Genomic DNA, 16,690 nt, shown 5'->3' with positions numbered 1-16,690 from the left:
GCCGGAGTGAGCTACTACCCGCCATATCCACAGATCTAAACGGCGCGTAATTAAGGAGAGTGACGGTCACCGGCAGATTTCGATGCCGATGAGTTTGGTAGCTAAAGCAAATATCAACGGTTCAGGTGTCATTGCATCAGAGAATTGCAGCAGAAGGAAGGAGGGAGCACTAATATTATTGTATTACCCTCCTGCGTCTACACAAAGAAGATAACAAGGCTTGGGAAAGCGGAGGGGGAAAAGATGGATCGGAAGAGAGTGTTAGTGGTGGGAGGGACAGGTTACCTGGGCCAACATGTGTTGAAAGCATTCTCAGAGATGGAAAGAAAGCCTTACGATCTCGCATTCACCCACCGCTCTACTCCCCCTCAGTCCTTGCTCGATGCCATTTCTCCATCTCTCGCTTTCCCTGTCGATCTACAGACTGGCCATGGGCTTGAATCCATCTCATCTACCTTCGGTCAGGTATGTTCTCGAGGAAATAACTCTAGTTTCTGCATCTTTTTTCCTTCAAACGAAATTATGGAAAGCAAATTAGTGTAAATAGATCACACGGACTCTGCATTTGTTCTAGTTTTGATTGTCTCGTATCTTCAAATTAGTTTTGATTGTTTCTCACATGCTTTGGCGCCTGATACACATTGAATTTTAATAATAATTTGCCAGCCTCATGTGGTGGTCAATTGTGCTGCGCTCTCAGTACCTCGTGTATGTGAGATGGACCCTGCTGCTGCTATGGCTACCAATGTACCTTCTTCTCTTGTAAAATGGCTTTCTAGTTTCGGCCAGAGTGGTAGTCTTCTGATCCATTTATCAACTGATCAAGGTAAAACGTTATCCATCTTGATTAATGTATGCAGTGTGCACAAATTATATACTCAAGAATGCTTCTCTAATCAAGAGAAGAATTTTTTAAAGAAAGATGCGGCATAGTCTCAAGACTCCAAACAAATAAAGGGTTAAATTTCACTTGCACCGGACCAAATCATGAAGTTTTAGCAGCCCTTTTGATGTCCCAATTTTTTCAGCTTATCACCCTCGGATTTCCCAAGTAATTGCAGGGAAAAGAAAGCAGGTTAATTCATATTTCTTTAATGACATGAATGTTTTGTGAGTTGGAAGAAATAAAATTCTATGTTCCCTTATCTTTGAGCAGTCAGTTCAAGTCACTCAACTGGCATTACATGACTAACATGATCTTCTTGTTGAAAATTGAAATATTAAATTTGTCTAAGTGAAATATCTAAGCAAATATGACAACTCTAGGACTTGGAGAAAGGAACACTGATCATTATTTGATTTTTTTTACGTTAACTTGGAAATGCAGCAAGCCATCGAATTATGTTTTAGCTTCTTTGTTTAATCAATAATTCCTCATCTGATCAATTACCATTGTAGAATATGAGTCCAAGATACATCGTCACTAAATCTTTTGAGTTGCTGCATCCAAAATTTGATCCAAGAATAGATCATGTTTACCTAAACTGTATTGGGGGAAATGAATGATCTTGGGTTTGAATTTTAAGCATCCAGCTTTTCCCCCATAATGATGGAGTATTTTGCATTCTAGAGACCATTTGGATCAATGCAAGAGCCTTAGATATGGCTTGGTACTTGGCAAATTTTCCAACTGGTGTGGAGTGATTTTATGTTGGCTGAACCTGGAAAAGGTCAGGGGGAAGAGAACATGACAAAAATGGTTGGAGGTGGCAAAAAAGAGCATTAGAACTCATGTTTGGGGGCAAATATTGCTGTAGGCCTATACTGTAGATATATTGAGATATGGAAATAGGATTCATATTCCTGACACCAAATAGGAGAAGGTAATGGTGGTTAGGATGATCTTGTTTGTTATCTGACATCATTGTTTATTTTCTGCAGTTACTATCTAGAAGAGTTAATCTTTCTTTCTTTTATTTCCTTAGTACTGCTTTCTACTTTAGTTATTTTAGCATGGACCCTCAGTCTAATGTAACTTCACCATCAGTTTATGAAGGGCTTAAATCCTTCTACAAGGAAGATGATGAAGCTGTTCCTGTAAATGTCTATGGGAAATCAAAACTGGCAGCTGAGCAGTTTATTTCTTCCAATTGCTCGAACTTTGTGATTCTGAGAAGTAGTATTATCTATGGGCCTCAGACAATTTCACCTGTTACAAAATCTCTTCCAATTCAGGTTCTTACAACCACCTTGTCTTCTATCTTTTCTGCTTTATCCACGTCTGTGTTTGTCCAGTTGTTCTTGGAGATTTGTATAAACTGGCTATGTACCTTCAAACAAACCAAAATAAGGAAAAAAGGACTGCACCTTTGATTTTGGATTCTCCTGGAAAACCAAGTCAATCAGAGCATCCCCTACTGTACTGAAAAGTGGCAGAGTCAATTGATTGATTAGTCCTTCTTGGAGCCTGGCAAAACTGATTTGTCTCAGGGAAGCAAACTGATGTTGTTAGTAACTGAAAGTTCTGGAGTTCTCTTATGTGATGTTTCTGTACAGTTTGGGCCCACTGACATCTTCATGCCTTTAGATATTTTATTTACTATATGGGACAATGTTCTCTGCACTGGGGGCGCAGGATGCGCCGAGACACATGGGGGTGGACGTAATGACCAGCCCCCCCCCCCCTAATGACTGAAATCCCGCCCCTGTCCTGCCCCATGTGTCTGGGCGCAGCTTGCGCCCAAATGTGCTCTTGGAGACTTTATTTTTATTTAAAAAAAGGTGATGATTCTCTGGCTCTTTATCTGGAAAATATCTCTAGAATTTTCGGGAATTTATTGAGATGATTCAATTTGGAGAAGGACAAGAATTACTCTAGGAACTTTTTCCTGCATTTAATATCTCAGTATTTGGATAGTGAGAATGCAGAAGGATTAATTTCTGATGAAATGACAAACTGTGTTTGTAAATCAAGCAAATTATTCAGTTTCACAAATGCTGGTACAATTATCTGAAATAAGTGACTTGGTAGCGAGAATGCTGAAGGATTTTCTCATGATAAAATGAAAAACTTCGTGTGTGAATCAAGAAATTGATCTTGGTTTCAGAGAGTTCTGGTACAAATTTCATAAATACTTAACTGTATCAATTTGTGAATAACATTGTCTAGAACCTTTAGCTATTGGACCAAGTTTTCAGACTACTTACTGCTGTATGTTTCTCTATTCCCTTTTGCACAAGGAAAAGAGTCTTACACTTGGCCAGATTCTAATTATGCTGTTTTTATACAAAGCAGACAACCTCTGAGCAAGAAATTTATCATCTTTTGTCTAGCTTCCAGTTTCGATTTGACCCATGGCTCAATTGGGTAGTATATATTTTTTTGTGGTTAAATAACTCTATATTGATAAATAAGAAATATACATAGTAATACATGGCCATACAGCCTCCATGAGGGGAACCGTTCCAAGAGCAGCGAACAAGAATAATCACCAATAACAGCAGTACACCAAAATTGGATAATGGGTTTGACCAAACCTTATCCACCAAAATATGCTATTGAAAGATTTGGGCTGAATATATTTGTTCAAGGGAATTGAAAGGAAAAAAAATAGTTCATATACATCATGAATGGAAAATTTATTGAACACCATAAAACCTAAATTAAAAAATAAATAAATAAAAGGACTACTTAAGTGTCTTGAAAATATAATAGGTTTGCATTTCCGGCCTAAAATTCTATGGTTGTTTAGACTTGAACTAATGATCCATTCCTTTTGATACAGTGGATTGATAGTGTCCTCTGTAAGGGAGACAAAGTAGAATTCTTTCATGATGAGTTCCGCTGTCCAGTTTATGTCAAGGATGTTGTGAAAACCATCGTAGCTCTGACTAAGAGGTGGATATCAGGTTTGAATCTGTCAGTATCTATACTAAGTTGTACTTGTAGGGTATAGTAACAATGATTTGCTTATTTAACTGTAAAAGGTTTTGAAGTAAGACTTGTGATCCAGGCATAACTGAATTTAGATGTGCTTTGCTGGCAGTTATGATGCTACATAGTAGAAAATCAGTGATCATTTTAGTTTCAATATTCTTAGCTATTGGTTAACTGGATTTTACTTTGGATATGAAAACTGAGCAAGTATATATATCCAGGCTCTACATGGAGCCACTTAATATAATTATATAATTGTGGCTACATTGGTAAATATGTCCATAACACATGCTAGGCCTGACTACATCTTGTTTAGTGAGCTCATACACTATGTCAGTGATCATCCTTGGCTTCCTTTGGAATGAGGTGTTCATGATGAAATCAAAGGCAGATGCTTATGGCTTACCTAAGAAGATGTATCTTCGTGGTCTCCCATCCTTCTCAGCCATCCAACTGATGATGATTGAAGGATTTCCTACTACAGCAGTAGGATCAGTCCTAGAAGAACCCCAGTAGCCAACTTGCACCTATGTTACACGGGCAGTTAAAAATAGAAATCATACCTGCGTCCAAGATTAAATAAAATTAGACTTTACAAGGACCTCGAGGTGACTCAACAGAGATGCAAAAGTCTGGAAGGAATGGAAGGGTAGAAGATAGATTGTGGATCTCAGTAAATGGTACCAAACACGACCCCCCTTAAGAGATCAACTGTTGTTGCCCAATCTTATCAATCAGATCTTGGACAGGCCCAGACTAGTCTTGAAGCAGATAATTCCTTCCTAAAATTCCAAATATGAGCGCACTTACTCCAACAAAACTTCCGTCTTCCAAAAAAAAAATGCTATAAATGTCTTATCAGGCTGACTGAATCCTTGGGGATGACCGAATCTTGATTAAGCAAAATCAGGAGATCAGGAATGCTGCCTAACCTCTAAACCAATGAATGAGAAAGTGGTCAACTGATTTCTTGTTCGAATTTCATGTGAGGGAGAAGACACTGAACCTTACACTCTGGTTTATCTGACTAGTGTCCATCTTCTTGTAAGCAATTTCCGGATAATGAACTTTGCACTTCAAAATGATTTGATTCTCTTCTGACAAAGTTGTCTCTAGATTTTGCCCCCTGCATTAATATTTTCACATCTCTATAATCCTTTATGTTTCCTGTTCTTCTTGGATAACCGTTTGTTATTCATTGTGCTCATTTCAGATTGTAGGCAAATGCAATTAGTTTTCAATTTTGGTGGACCAGACAGGGTATCTCGTCTGCAAATGGCTGAAGCTGTTGCAAATGTCAGGGGATACAACACCTCATTGATCAAACCTGTTTCTGCATCATCGGTAAGCCCCTCACCCAACCCCGTCCCCCCCTCCCTTTTTTTTCTTCTTGAAATTTCATTCAGAAACCTGTGATGCATGAAACATGTTTTTCTCGTAACATGGGTACCTAGGACAAACCCTGGGTAACCCTTTGATATTATGAATTTGTTTTCTGGCATTTACTTCAGTTTGAAGGATATGTTTAGTGTTGGCATGAATGTTTCAATTCGATGGATATGCTTACTATCAGTGAGAGTGATCCATACTGATACAGTCTAAATTCGCATTCAATAATCAATCCATCTTGGCTGTTTGAGACGCATGATGCACAGAAACCCTAAACCATATGCTTTGTGTTTCCCAAGCTTCATCAGAAGTGGTTAAGATCAACCAATTGGTATGATACTTGAAATTTGTTTTTGTCAGAAACTAGTTTACAAACGAGTCTGATGCACAGTTATGGAGGTGGAAATAATCAAATTTTTTTGTGCCTATGAGGACCTGATTCTGAAACTGTCAATTGTGTTTTGGTTTTATTTGTTTCCACTCTCTACATTTAAGACTTGGTTTAATTGCAGGTTAATCGTGGCATTATTTCACCCGCTGACATATCTATGGATATCAGCAGATTGGTTCAGATACTCAATATTAATCCTGTTCCATTCCAAGATGGTGTCAGATTGACTCTTGATGTTGGACCGCCTTGAAAATGAGAGGATTAACGTTCTCAAATGCTTCCCTTAATTTGTTTTTATTTTAATTTTTTCGTTGCTCCATTTAGTGATGCTCTTTGGATTATACCACAATTCTCTAAACCAGAAAATGAAACTATAACATCACTTTCTATCCAATTATCCTGAATTTTGTCAAATTCCTTTGTCTAGATTACATAGCATTTATAGTCCTTGCTATGGAGCTTCACCCCCCCCCCCCCTCCTTGACATATTTTAGGTATCGGTTTGGTATCAGTCGACATCGATACCAATACTCATCCAGAAACAGTACGGTTGAGGGATAAAATGTTAAAAAACGTATGGTATTGGTATTTTTTTAGGGCAAAACCATTCATATTGGATAGTATCAGTTCCGATACCAAACCATTTGTATTGGATGGTATCAGTTCCCGATACTGATACAGCCTAATCCAAACCCAAATCGATATCTAAAACCATGCCCCTTGAGACACATCTACGTATACGCATGGCTGCAAGGTGCTGGCTACATTTTTTTTTCTGAGTGTTAATTCACCTGAGAGGCTGAGATGCACCTTTGGTCAAAATAACCGAAGATGGCCTCCCGTGTTGCAGCTTCATTGTTAGAAATTAGGGATTCAAAACACGGAATTGGGAGCGAATTGGAATCAACTTAAATTGGTCTAGAATTTGGATCGACCTTGGAATCGGTATATTCTTGACATCTATGGTTTACTATATCCCTTATAAACAGATCGGATCGGTCAGAATTGGGATCAGCCTATCGGATCGACCGATAGTGTCCAACCTGATAGATTCTGCACTGGTAATGGTTGAACACCTGACCGAACCCATATTGGTGGTATCGAAATAGGGGATGGTTATTTGATTGATGCCATATTGGTGGCATCGAAACAGAGGCTGGCAGAATTGTCTAAAAAACCCTGCATTGAAATTTTGAAGGGTAAAATGGTCTGAGCTGGTCTATTTGCCCGATCAATATCGAAATCAGCAGCGATCGATACCTACTATGCACTAAAACCCTAAGTAGACTTTATAAGGATTGGGAAAATTGATAATCCTAATTTGACATTCTAATTAGAATGAAATTGCAATCCAGCACTGTTATAATGTTTTTTTTATGGGCTGATGTTCTTTGTGCCACAGTGCAGCTTGCGTCCAGATACATGGGCTTGTCATTCAGGGGGGAATGGTGGTCATTTTGCCCACCCCCGTATGTTTGGCGCAGGCGACACAGAGAACATTTGGCCTTTTTTATATATAAAAGAAGGGAGAGGGATAAGTATGCTAGCGGTATACCATATGCTAGCACCCTATGTGTCTATCTTTCTCTTCCACCTTTTGAAATGATTCTCTTACCCCTCAAAGGGAGGAAGAGAGAGATAGACTCATAAGGTGCCAGCAGACATTTTTACCAAAAATAAAATAAAAGGGCTAGCACACATTATACCGCTAGCATACTCAGCCTTTTCCCATGAAAGAAAAAACAAAACCTTATATAATTAATGATAGGAAAAAGTTGTGCACACTACCCACATTCCATAAGCTAGCACCCGCAATGCCTATCTCTAACTCGAATGAAATTGCAACTCAGGGTTGAGATTATAAAATGTTTTTTTTTTTTCCTTTTAATATCAAAGAAAGAACAAAATTTTAGATAATTAATGATAAGGAAAGGGTTGTGCACATTGTTAGTATACCATAAGCTAGCGCCGACTATATATATCTCTCTCTTCTCCCTTTGAAATGACCCCATGCCCCTCTTGTATGGTGTCCCATCCTACAAAATAAGAGTAAAGTTCTTTGTGGGCTGAGAGAGCAGTTGGGATTTTGTTTTTGTTGAGTTTTTTTTTCCAATTATTTTCAAGTGTATTGTTCATCTCATTAAATTCTTATTTCACCACTGTGCTGATGGCTTTCAAGCATTTTTTGGAAATGCTTCCACACCAACTCATCTTATTGGGGCAGCATTACTTTAGGGAGAGTCGGGAATTGTTAGTATGATTCCGTGAAGCAAATCTGTCTGTTTCTCTCTCTAATAAATCAATCTAAACAACAGAAAATTATCTCCTTAATTTGCCTATCCGTCAATTTCCTCAATTCCATCTAATAGAGAGCAGTGGATCCCATCTGGATATGTTCGGGCAGGGGGTAGGGTGGTCAATTCCACCCCCTATTAGATGGAATTGAGGAAATTGATGGGCAGGTAAATTGAGGAGATAAAGATCCATCTAACAACTGCTCGCAATTCATTCATATGTTTGGGGTTAAGGATGGACAAATTCCCAACTTCTTGCATGAATCCCATGGGATTGGAATCTTCTTTAATATATTTGTTTGCATCAAAACTAGAGATTTATTAATTATTAGTATGGTATGTAATTAGCATTTAGAAAGAAAGAGAAATTAAGATTCATAGAAGGGTTGAAGGGTTGAGAATTACAAAAGTCTTACTGCCTGCCTACTACTTGAAGTTGAAGCCCTAATTTGTAGTTTCTCTCCCACTAGAATGAAGTGGAAGACAGTCTCTAAGAATCTTAAAAGCATAGAGACTCGGTTCGCTCCCACTCCCTCGGGTACATCTTGATAAAAAAAAATAAAAAAGATTACTCAATTTTGTGAACAATCACATATATGACACTATTTCATTTATATTATGTGTACTTATTTAATTTATTTATGTATTTCCCTTTTTCCCTTTTAGAACATAATAGTTTTAATTTATCACATTTATCATAGCATGATTAGAGTGAAAAAATCCATGAACACTCCCTATGATGCCCTCTTCAAATCAGTACACGTGCTCTTTGAAGTTGGTAACAGTGAATGTATATTTTTTCCTTTCGCCCCTTAATGTTATTTTTGTAATTTTCTAGTTTTAATTCTTAAAAATATAGAAAAATGCCCCCCCAAAAAAGGTTTAATTCTATATAGTGAATTTCATCATGTTTAACATGCTTTTTTTTTGTAAAACTCCCATGTGTATGTATGTACACATATTAATAAATACATCTTGTAAATTATACTTACTAATCAATATTACAAAATCTAACTTTAAAACAAATGTACATAAAATAACTACAATAGAGAATCACTTTGCCACGTATACGTATCGACAATCCGGACAAGTGATGACCCTAGTGGCTAAAAACCAATTACAGGCATAGTGGTCGTGATAGAAGTGCGGGCAATGTGGTAAGTCCCACAATACCTCACCGGCCTGAAAGTCCTTGTGGCAGATGTGGTAAACATCATCCATCCTAGAGTGTCTATCTTCGTCGCTCCCATACACATATGTAGGAAATGATGCGCTGAGGTCGGGTGCTGGTTGCGTCGCTACAAGCTGTATCTGGGGCACTTGGTGCTTCTGCATCCACCTGCGGCGGAGGTTCATGTACCCTAACCAAAGAAGCACTAGGCATGCGATGATGCCCAAAACCACAGGTATGACATCCACCTTCTTAATAGATGGTGGATGCGTGTTAGTTGTAGCGACATCAGAGATGTCACCCACCACCACTCGCAGAAGAACGAAGAGGAACATAAGAAGTGCCATCTCAGAATATTCAAAACCTGTTCAAAATTCAAACATTACTTAATCATAGTATCAGAAGGGTCTAAGGGCAATCAATAAAAAGGAAATTGCTACGACAAATCAATCACCAAAAAAGTAAAGGTAAGAAGAGACAGAAATCTTTGGCCGGATCTTTATCTCTTCCAGTTCTTTACTCGGCCCAGTTCCCCAGTATCCTTAACAAAGAGGGGCGCAATGACAATTCTACCACTACCCGGGTGGGGTCCACCCCCTCTTATTAAAGGTATTGGGGAATTGGGCCGGACAGAAAACTAGAGGAGATAATTTTCCCTCTTCAGCTTGGTTCTTGGGTGTATAGCTTGGTCACTTCTTAAAATCTACAAGGGTGGATAGTAGAATTTTGAGACTGGGAAACATAGAGGAAGTGATTGGTTGACCATGTACGTGCACAGGGCAGCCAAGGCATTGGTGTTTCCTTCTTTGTCTCTCCCCACAACCTGCGTCATAGGGCCTACAAACCGGTTAAGCATCTTTGATTTACTCTTTCGTTCCCCTACGGTCCATACTCCTTGTGGTTCATGTCTTCAAGCGTTTCAGGTGAAAATGAAATTGAAACTATGGTCCATGGGCTTGTTCATGATTACATACAAAAGGTTTATTTGGTACACTCATCCAAAACATTTAAGCTTTCTTAACCCATCAAAAAAATCCTCTTGGTTTTCTCTGTCTACAAAATTAAATGATTGTTCACTTAGCATTAATGTGTCCCTTTATATTGTCTTGCAAATGTGTCTATTTTCATCCTCATCTAATTATGATTCCTAAAACAATGATGTCGAGAAATATAATATGACTAGATGCATACATAATATCAAAGGTGTTTTTAAATTGTATTGCCTTAACCAAATTGCCGAGATCGACTATCCATTCCAAGGAAATTGAATAATTAACCTAGACAATCTTCATTCTCTCATAAGCTCCAACATGTATCTGAAATATGGATACTCTCTAAAACAATTAGATGGATAATAAGATTTCTAGAGAAAAGGGACTCATATATGCAATAAATAAAGCTCGAAATTGAATACTAAACAACCCTCATCAATTAAAAAGAGCATAGAAGCAGGGGACTATATAATTTAGAAACTACTAAAAATTTTAGAAGCAATAAGGAAATTACTTTACCTATCCATATAGGAAAAAAATTTAAACACGACTACGAATGCTGAAGTACTGTTTACTCATCCAAAACCCACACTTCATTTGAGTTGGAGTTTGCTATAAGAGGAGGTTTTGGCGATATTTTAATGGAAGAAGATTGTGCAACCATTTTTGCTTTGGTTAGGTCTTGCCTAAAAGAACCATGTACGCTTGCTGATATTTATGCTAGATTTCAATGTCCCTAAAGATTCACATTTAACGAGTAAGTAAAAAAAAAAAAAAAAACTCAGATATTGGAAAGGTATTATTATCAACATTGGACTGTGGTATCCTAAAGATACTATGTTTGAGTTTGGTGTTGAGATTATGATTTAACAAAATGTGGAACAAAGTCCAAAAATACTATTGAGACTTGTCATTTCCAAAGAAATTACCTAGTCTCAGAGTAGAGCAAAAAAAAAAAAATTAAAATTCAATAGCATTATCTACTTCTAAGGCCAAGGCTAAGTACAATGTAGGCGGCAACGGCTGTTCCCAAATCCTATGGATGAAACAAATTTTGGAGGACTATGGTTAACAAAATTGATAATGTGACTATATTAATTGTGTGACATCTTTCTATTTTGGAGAAGTTCTTGAGCCTTACCTTGCAGAAACAGGGAGACGAGGCTAGGCGGACGCCAGAACAAGTGGGCTTCGACGCCACCAGGTTCTTAAAAGCAAGTTTACCGACGAGGAGTCGCACGAAAGGACAGGGATCCAGATGTCCTTCCTGCGAGTGTTTGGTAGGACTTAAATCTTCTCTTCAGTGACTCTTCTTCTTCCCTTTTCTTTCACTCTATTTTTGTGCAACAATCTATGCAAATTCGATTACTATGCATTCTCTACATTTTGGCAACTTCAATGGAACCCAAGCGAAGCAAGAATGAGCTTGGCGATGGTCTTGATGCACACAACAAGGGGGTTGGGGGTGGGAAGGGGTTTTTCGTTTCTTCTTCTTCCTCTCGTATTATTTATTCACATAAAAGCACTTCAATGCATCATCTTGCTGTTAATGGAGCTCAGCAATGGACTTTCAACTGCCCAACCATGATTTCCGAAATGAAACCTCAATCAATTCAAAAATCCCTCATAAAAACTACCATTAACTCTTCAAGTCACGGGAATTAAATGTACGTAGAAGGAAAGACAACTTATTACCACTACAACTACTACTAGTAAACTATTACTTGGAGTAGGAGAAAGAGTATGTTTCATTTAATATTGCCATTAAGGCTAATCCAAGGTTCAAAATCTAGGTATTGGACTCGGGATCGGTCATGGTCTAAACCTTTCTGGATCAGGATTGAATCGGTTCAAATCGATCAGGATCGGTCAAAAAATCCCTCAAAATCGTTTTTTTATAGATCGGGTCATGTATTGGTCAGAGTTGGTGGGTGTTGTGATCTTGGAATCGGATTGGCCGATATTAGCTGGATCGGATCTGTCAAAATCGGTTGGTATTGATCAGAATCGGTCGAGATATTATAAAAAACTAAAAAAAAAAAATCTTTGAACTTTGAAAAAATATAAAAAAATATTCAGTTAGATCGGTCAAGGATCGGATCGGATCGACCGATCCAACTGAATTGGCAATCCAATCAACAATCCAATCAAACCTTGTTGTATTGGTCAAATCTCAAGATTGATCTCGACCGATACCGATCCGATCCAACCAATATGGGCCAATCCGATCCGATACCTCAAACCATCGGCTAATCTATTTCCTAGCAACCCATATATGGTGCCCTTCTTTTTTGTTTTGGTAAAAGTATATGATACCTTTCACTTCTAGTAAGGTTTGTTATTTACTTATTTTAAGAAAAAAGAGGAAGAGTTTGATTCTACTTTCCAAGAGTCTGATCGTTCAAAAATTATAATTTGACCCATCAAAAATTGGAATTTTCCCATGCATGTTTCTTCCTTCACTGGATGCCATTGTCAACCAAGCTCAGATTGAACCCGAAACTGTTAAGCTTCCTCTCTAAGGTAACCAAGCTCTGATACCAATTGATGATCCCAGGTTGACACTGAGAGGGGGGTGAATCAGGGTCACTAAAAAAATTTTCCAAACTTGAATGATAGTTATCTATCACTGCTCTCTGAAACACAAACACTGCAATCCCTGTATCTCTGTTTTACTACCCTGTACACACACCGACTGGCTTGGGGCACCCCAATTTGACCAGTCTACAGTTCGTGTGTTATCTTGCCTCACAACCAATGAATTGGTTAGGCCTCCCAGGTAAACACACCCATTCTGCAATCAGATAACACTCCAATACACATATATAAAGATAGCAAAAAAGCGACACAGTATTTAACGTGGTTCAGCAGTGTGCCTACATCCACGGTGTAATACCCTAATCAGGGTTTTGTATATTGTACGATACTCAACTAATTTTAGTGACCACAATCACTTAGGAACTCCAATCCCTACTTCGGTTTGTGCAACCACACAAACGAGAGCAACAACCCCAATCTCTATGCAAGCCCCCACTTGATAGAGTTACAATAGCATAACGAATTCAACAATGTAAATCCCTTCCCAAAATTTTTGCCAACAAGACTTACAAAGGTTCCATAGGCTTTCAATTCAAAGACAACAACCAAGAACAAAATATTGGGATTTACTAAAGAGGATTACCTCTTTCAGGGTAATAGCACAGCAAACACCTCCTCTAGAACGTCCTCAAAAGTCGCACGACTCACAATAAGCACGAAACTCGTGAAAACACCACCTTCTTGGTTATTCGTGCACACCTCTCCATCTGAGCAATTTTTGATGTTTTTCTTCTTGTAGGGACGTTCTCCTCCTCTCTATGAATCCAACGGACTTTGCAGTACCCAAATCCGAGTTCAGATGGCCGAGATATGCATTTCCGAAGATGGATGCTCCGAATTAGGAAATAGATGGCAAATCCATAAATAAAAGGATTTTTTGTGACAAACAGAATATAACGAAGCCCATTATGACGTTGCTGGAGCATTATTTTCTCTCCATGAAGTCATGCTGATGTCAACACATTTTTGAAAAACACATTTTTACTTTATTGCAAAGATTGTGCTTCTAACTTCAGCCACTTAGAATGCACTAAATGGAATCTCCGTCACATGTGAACTATATGAATCTTACATTGGAGTAGAACCTTGCATATACACCAAAACATAAATCACTTTGGTGTGACACACGTGAATAATAGACCATGTGCCAAGCCACTAAAAAGCTAGGCGCAAGCATCTCTAGTGCCAACCGTTCTTTGCCCAACTAGATGCCTTTAAATTGGAATCCAACCCATAGATCTTGATCCAACGGTCCGAAACATTCTGGAACTTCACCAAATTAAAGGAAGAATACTGTTCACAGTATACCACTTAAAAAAATAAGGCAGAATTTTGGCTAAGTATGGGAAAATCGTCATTCTCTAGATTTGCTCCATTTTCACGCAATAACATGAAAATCGATGTAACTTCCTCATACAACATCCAAATGATGCGCAACCAGTTGCGTTAGAACCATAACTCGACGAACTACAAATCTTATGAAGAGTCCTTCACCCAGTTTTGCCATTATCACTTCCAAAAATAGCTTCAAAGTGGACCCCATTGTGCGATCCTATGAAATCACAACTTTTGATGTACGAAACCTTCACCTGCTGTTTCGGGCCTTTGATAAACACTTCTTAGGGACCATATATACTGCAAATAGTCATCCTCCATGCTCGGATACCACTGTAACTCTACCAAAAGACCAAACTGCCCTTGATACTGTGTAGAAGCCCGTTTGACCATTCCAACTCTACCAAACCACCAATAGCCGCTGCCACAATACCAATATGACTGAATACGTTGCCAACAATGACAACAACACTCCACACACTTCAGTGGACCAACACTAAAAACTAACTTCTAACATCATTAATTCATCATTAAGGGTATTATAGGGATTTCACTGTGGTAAGGGTAATTTCGCCATTTAAAAAGAGTTAACAGACACTTAATTGCAGAGACTAACGGAGTGGACTAAATTGAAACAAATTCATAAAAATAGGGGGTGTCAGTGACATTTTGACCAAATGGTTAGTTTATGAGATATTGGATACTTTTAGGGGGTGTCCATGAAATTTTCCCTACATAATTTTACCAAATTTACATGTAAAATCTTACATCGAAACAAATGGAACTAATCCCTTGACCAACCAACAACTGCTTAGCTCAGTTGGTGAGCCGTGGTGCGCTTCATGCCCTTACTCACTAAGAGGTCTCGAGTTTGAATCTCTTGGCTGGTATCTTATCCCCTCCCCAGTATGATCCCCCCCCCCCCTTCTATTAAATATATATGTAAAGCTCCCAATTAACCAAAAAAAATACCTTGACCATCTTCTGAAGTGAAAAAGAATCATATCTAAAGATAAAACGCTATAGGAGCGGACCGCTCTACATTCAGCCATGCCACAGTGACCCCCGAAGTGCTACGAATGGGAAGAAATCCGGTAGCCAATTGCTGGCTCTGAATAACGAGCCCAGCAATAAGCTCAATTTTTCCATAACATAACGGGGCAGGGTTGCGTGTGAGTCGAGTGACGTAGGTGCACAAGAGTACTTCGCGCCACAACCAGTTCTACATACTGCCTATTGCTTCATCTGGGAGAAAAGAATCATAGATATGCCGGTCATTAGAAGGAAAAACCGCCATACAAAGATTCCTCGTGTATCTTCTGTAGCAAAACTTAACAAGGCTCTGTTTGTTTCGGTGTAAAATTTTAATCACTTTAAAAAAATTGACATGTAAAATTTTACATGTTGAAAAGTGTTCGAATGTTTTTTTTTTTTAATGAAAAAAAAACATTGAAATTTTTTTTCAATATATAAAATTTTACATTTATGAAGTAAAATTTATCAATAAGAAATTTCCAAGTAAAATTTTACGTCGAAACAAATGGAGCCAAGTTTTATCCAGCAAATCACCTAGATCTACACTAAATGATAATTCAACACTTTAAGTAAACTCTACTCTAATTTAATCATTGGCTCAATTAAGGAATTTAGCTCGTCTCCAGGGAGGCGTGCTCCCAGGGTGCTACCAAGGGGCATCCAACGGTTGAGCTGTGCCACACACATCTCGACGCATGCCTAGGGATGTGTGCGACACAGCCCGACGGCTGGCAGCACCCTAAGCGTTCCCTACTCCCTGGAGATGATCCTGACCTCAATTAAGTGTGTTTTGCAGACATTGAGAACCCTCTCATTCACTAATTACATAAAACAGCCCAACAACATCAACAATCATAACATTATCCCAAATAAATGGAGTCAGCTACATTGATCCGAAGAGGCTGCAACAACAATAGAAATAGGAGAAGTAAAATAAAAAAAAAGAGTAGAAGAAAGTAAAAAGATAAAACAAAGTTACTAAAGGAAAAAGTCTAAGCGGCAGTCAAAGCAGCATCCCAAGAACATCTCCCTATAAGGGGTCGGCTACACAGGTCCTTGTCCTCCAAACAACTTTATCCGCAGTCATATTAGGGTCAAGGCCTACCACATGCAAATCCTTTCTTACCACTTACATAAGACAACTCATATATATATATATAAATTGGTAAAAGACAACTTTGGGAAAACGATCAAAAGGTGTGTAACCATTTTATTTTAGCCCGTTAGAGAGTACAATATTTTGTAATTGGACTTAAAAAGTTTGGAACTACTCTAAAAAAGTTAGATTCTATGTTAAAATGGGAACAATGTTAGATATATAACTACTCTATTCTAGAACCTATTGAATCTTCAAAAACCCTCAATATCATTATTTACTTAATTTTATTATTAAATATTTAGATTTTTTCTCCTAACTGATTTTTATCAAAGTATTCAGATTTTTGTTTTTGGATATCTCTAAACGAATACCAATGTCCTTAAACGGATAATATGCAAATTGGATTCAGATTTTTGGTTATCCATTTACATCCCTAATCCGGTCCTCTACAGCTGGGCAGCCGAGTGGTTGACGTGCGGTCTAACACAAGCAAAACATGGACCCCACCC

At 38.2% G+C, this 16,690-nt stretch overlaps 1 protein-coding gene across 1 annotated transcript; it reads left to right on the top strand.

Annotated features, from left to right (window-relative positions):
- The first annotated feature begins 127 nt into the window (after positions 1 to 127).
- Positions 128 to 5,928, top strand: LOC122666117 (dTDP-4-dehydrorhamnose reductase). The gene is made up of 6 exons (XM_043862233.1): positions 128 to 465; positions 667 to 826; positions 1,988 to 2,175; positions 3,726 to 3,849; positions 5,091 to 5,221; positions 5,779 to 5,928. The coding sequence occupies exons 1-6, from the start codon at positions 244 to 246 to the stop codon at positions 5,905 to 5,907; spliced, it is 954 nt and encodes a 317-aa protein (XP_043718168.1). The 5' UTR covers positions 128 to 243; the 3' UTR covers positions 5,908 to 5,928.
- The last annotated feature ends 10,762 nt before the right edge of the window (positions 5,929 to 16,690 follow it).

The sequence above is a fragment of the Telopea speciosissima genome, chromosome 6, assembly GCF_018873765.1.
Source record: "Telopea speciosissima isolate NSW1024214 ecotype Mountain lineage chromosome 6, Tspe_v1, whole genome shotgun sequence".
Taxonomy (NCBI): domain Eukaryota; kingdom Viridiplantae; phylum Streptophyta; class Magnoliopsida; order Proteales; family Proteaceae; genus Telopea; species Telopea speciosissima.
This window is presented reverse-complemented; position numbering and strand designations above follow the sequence as displayed.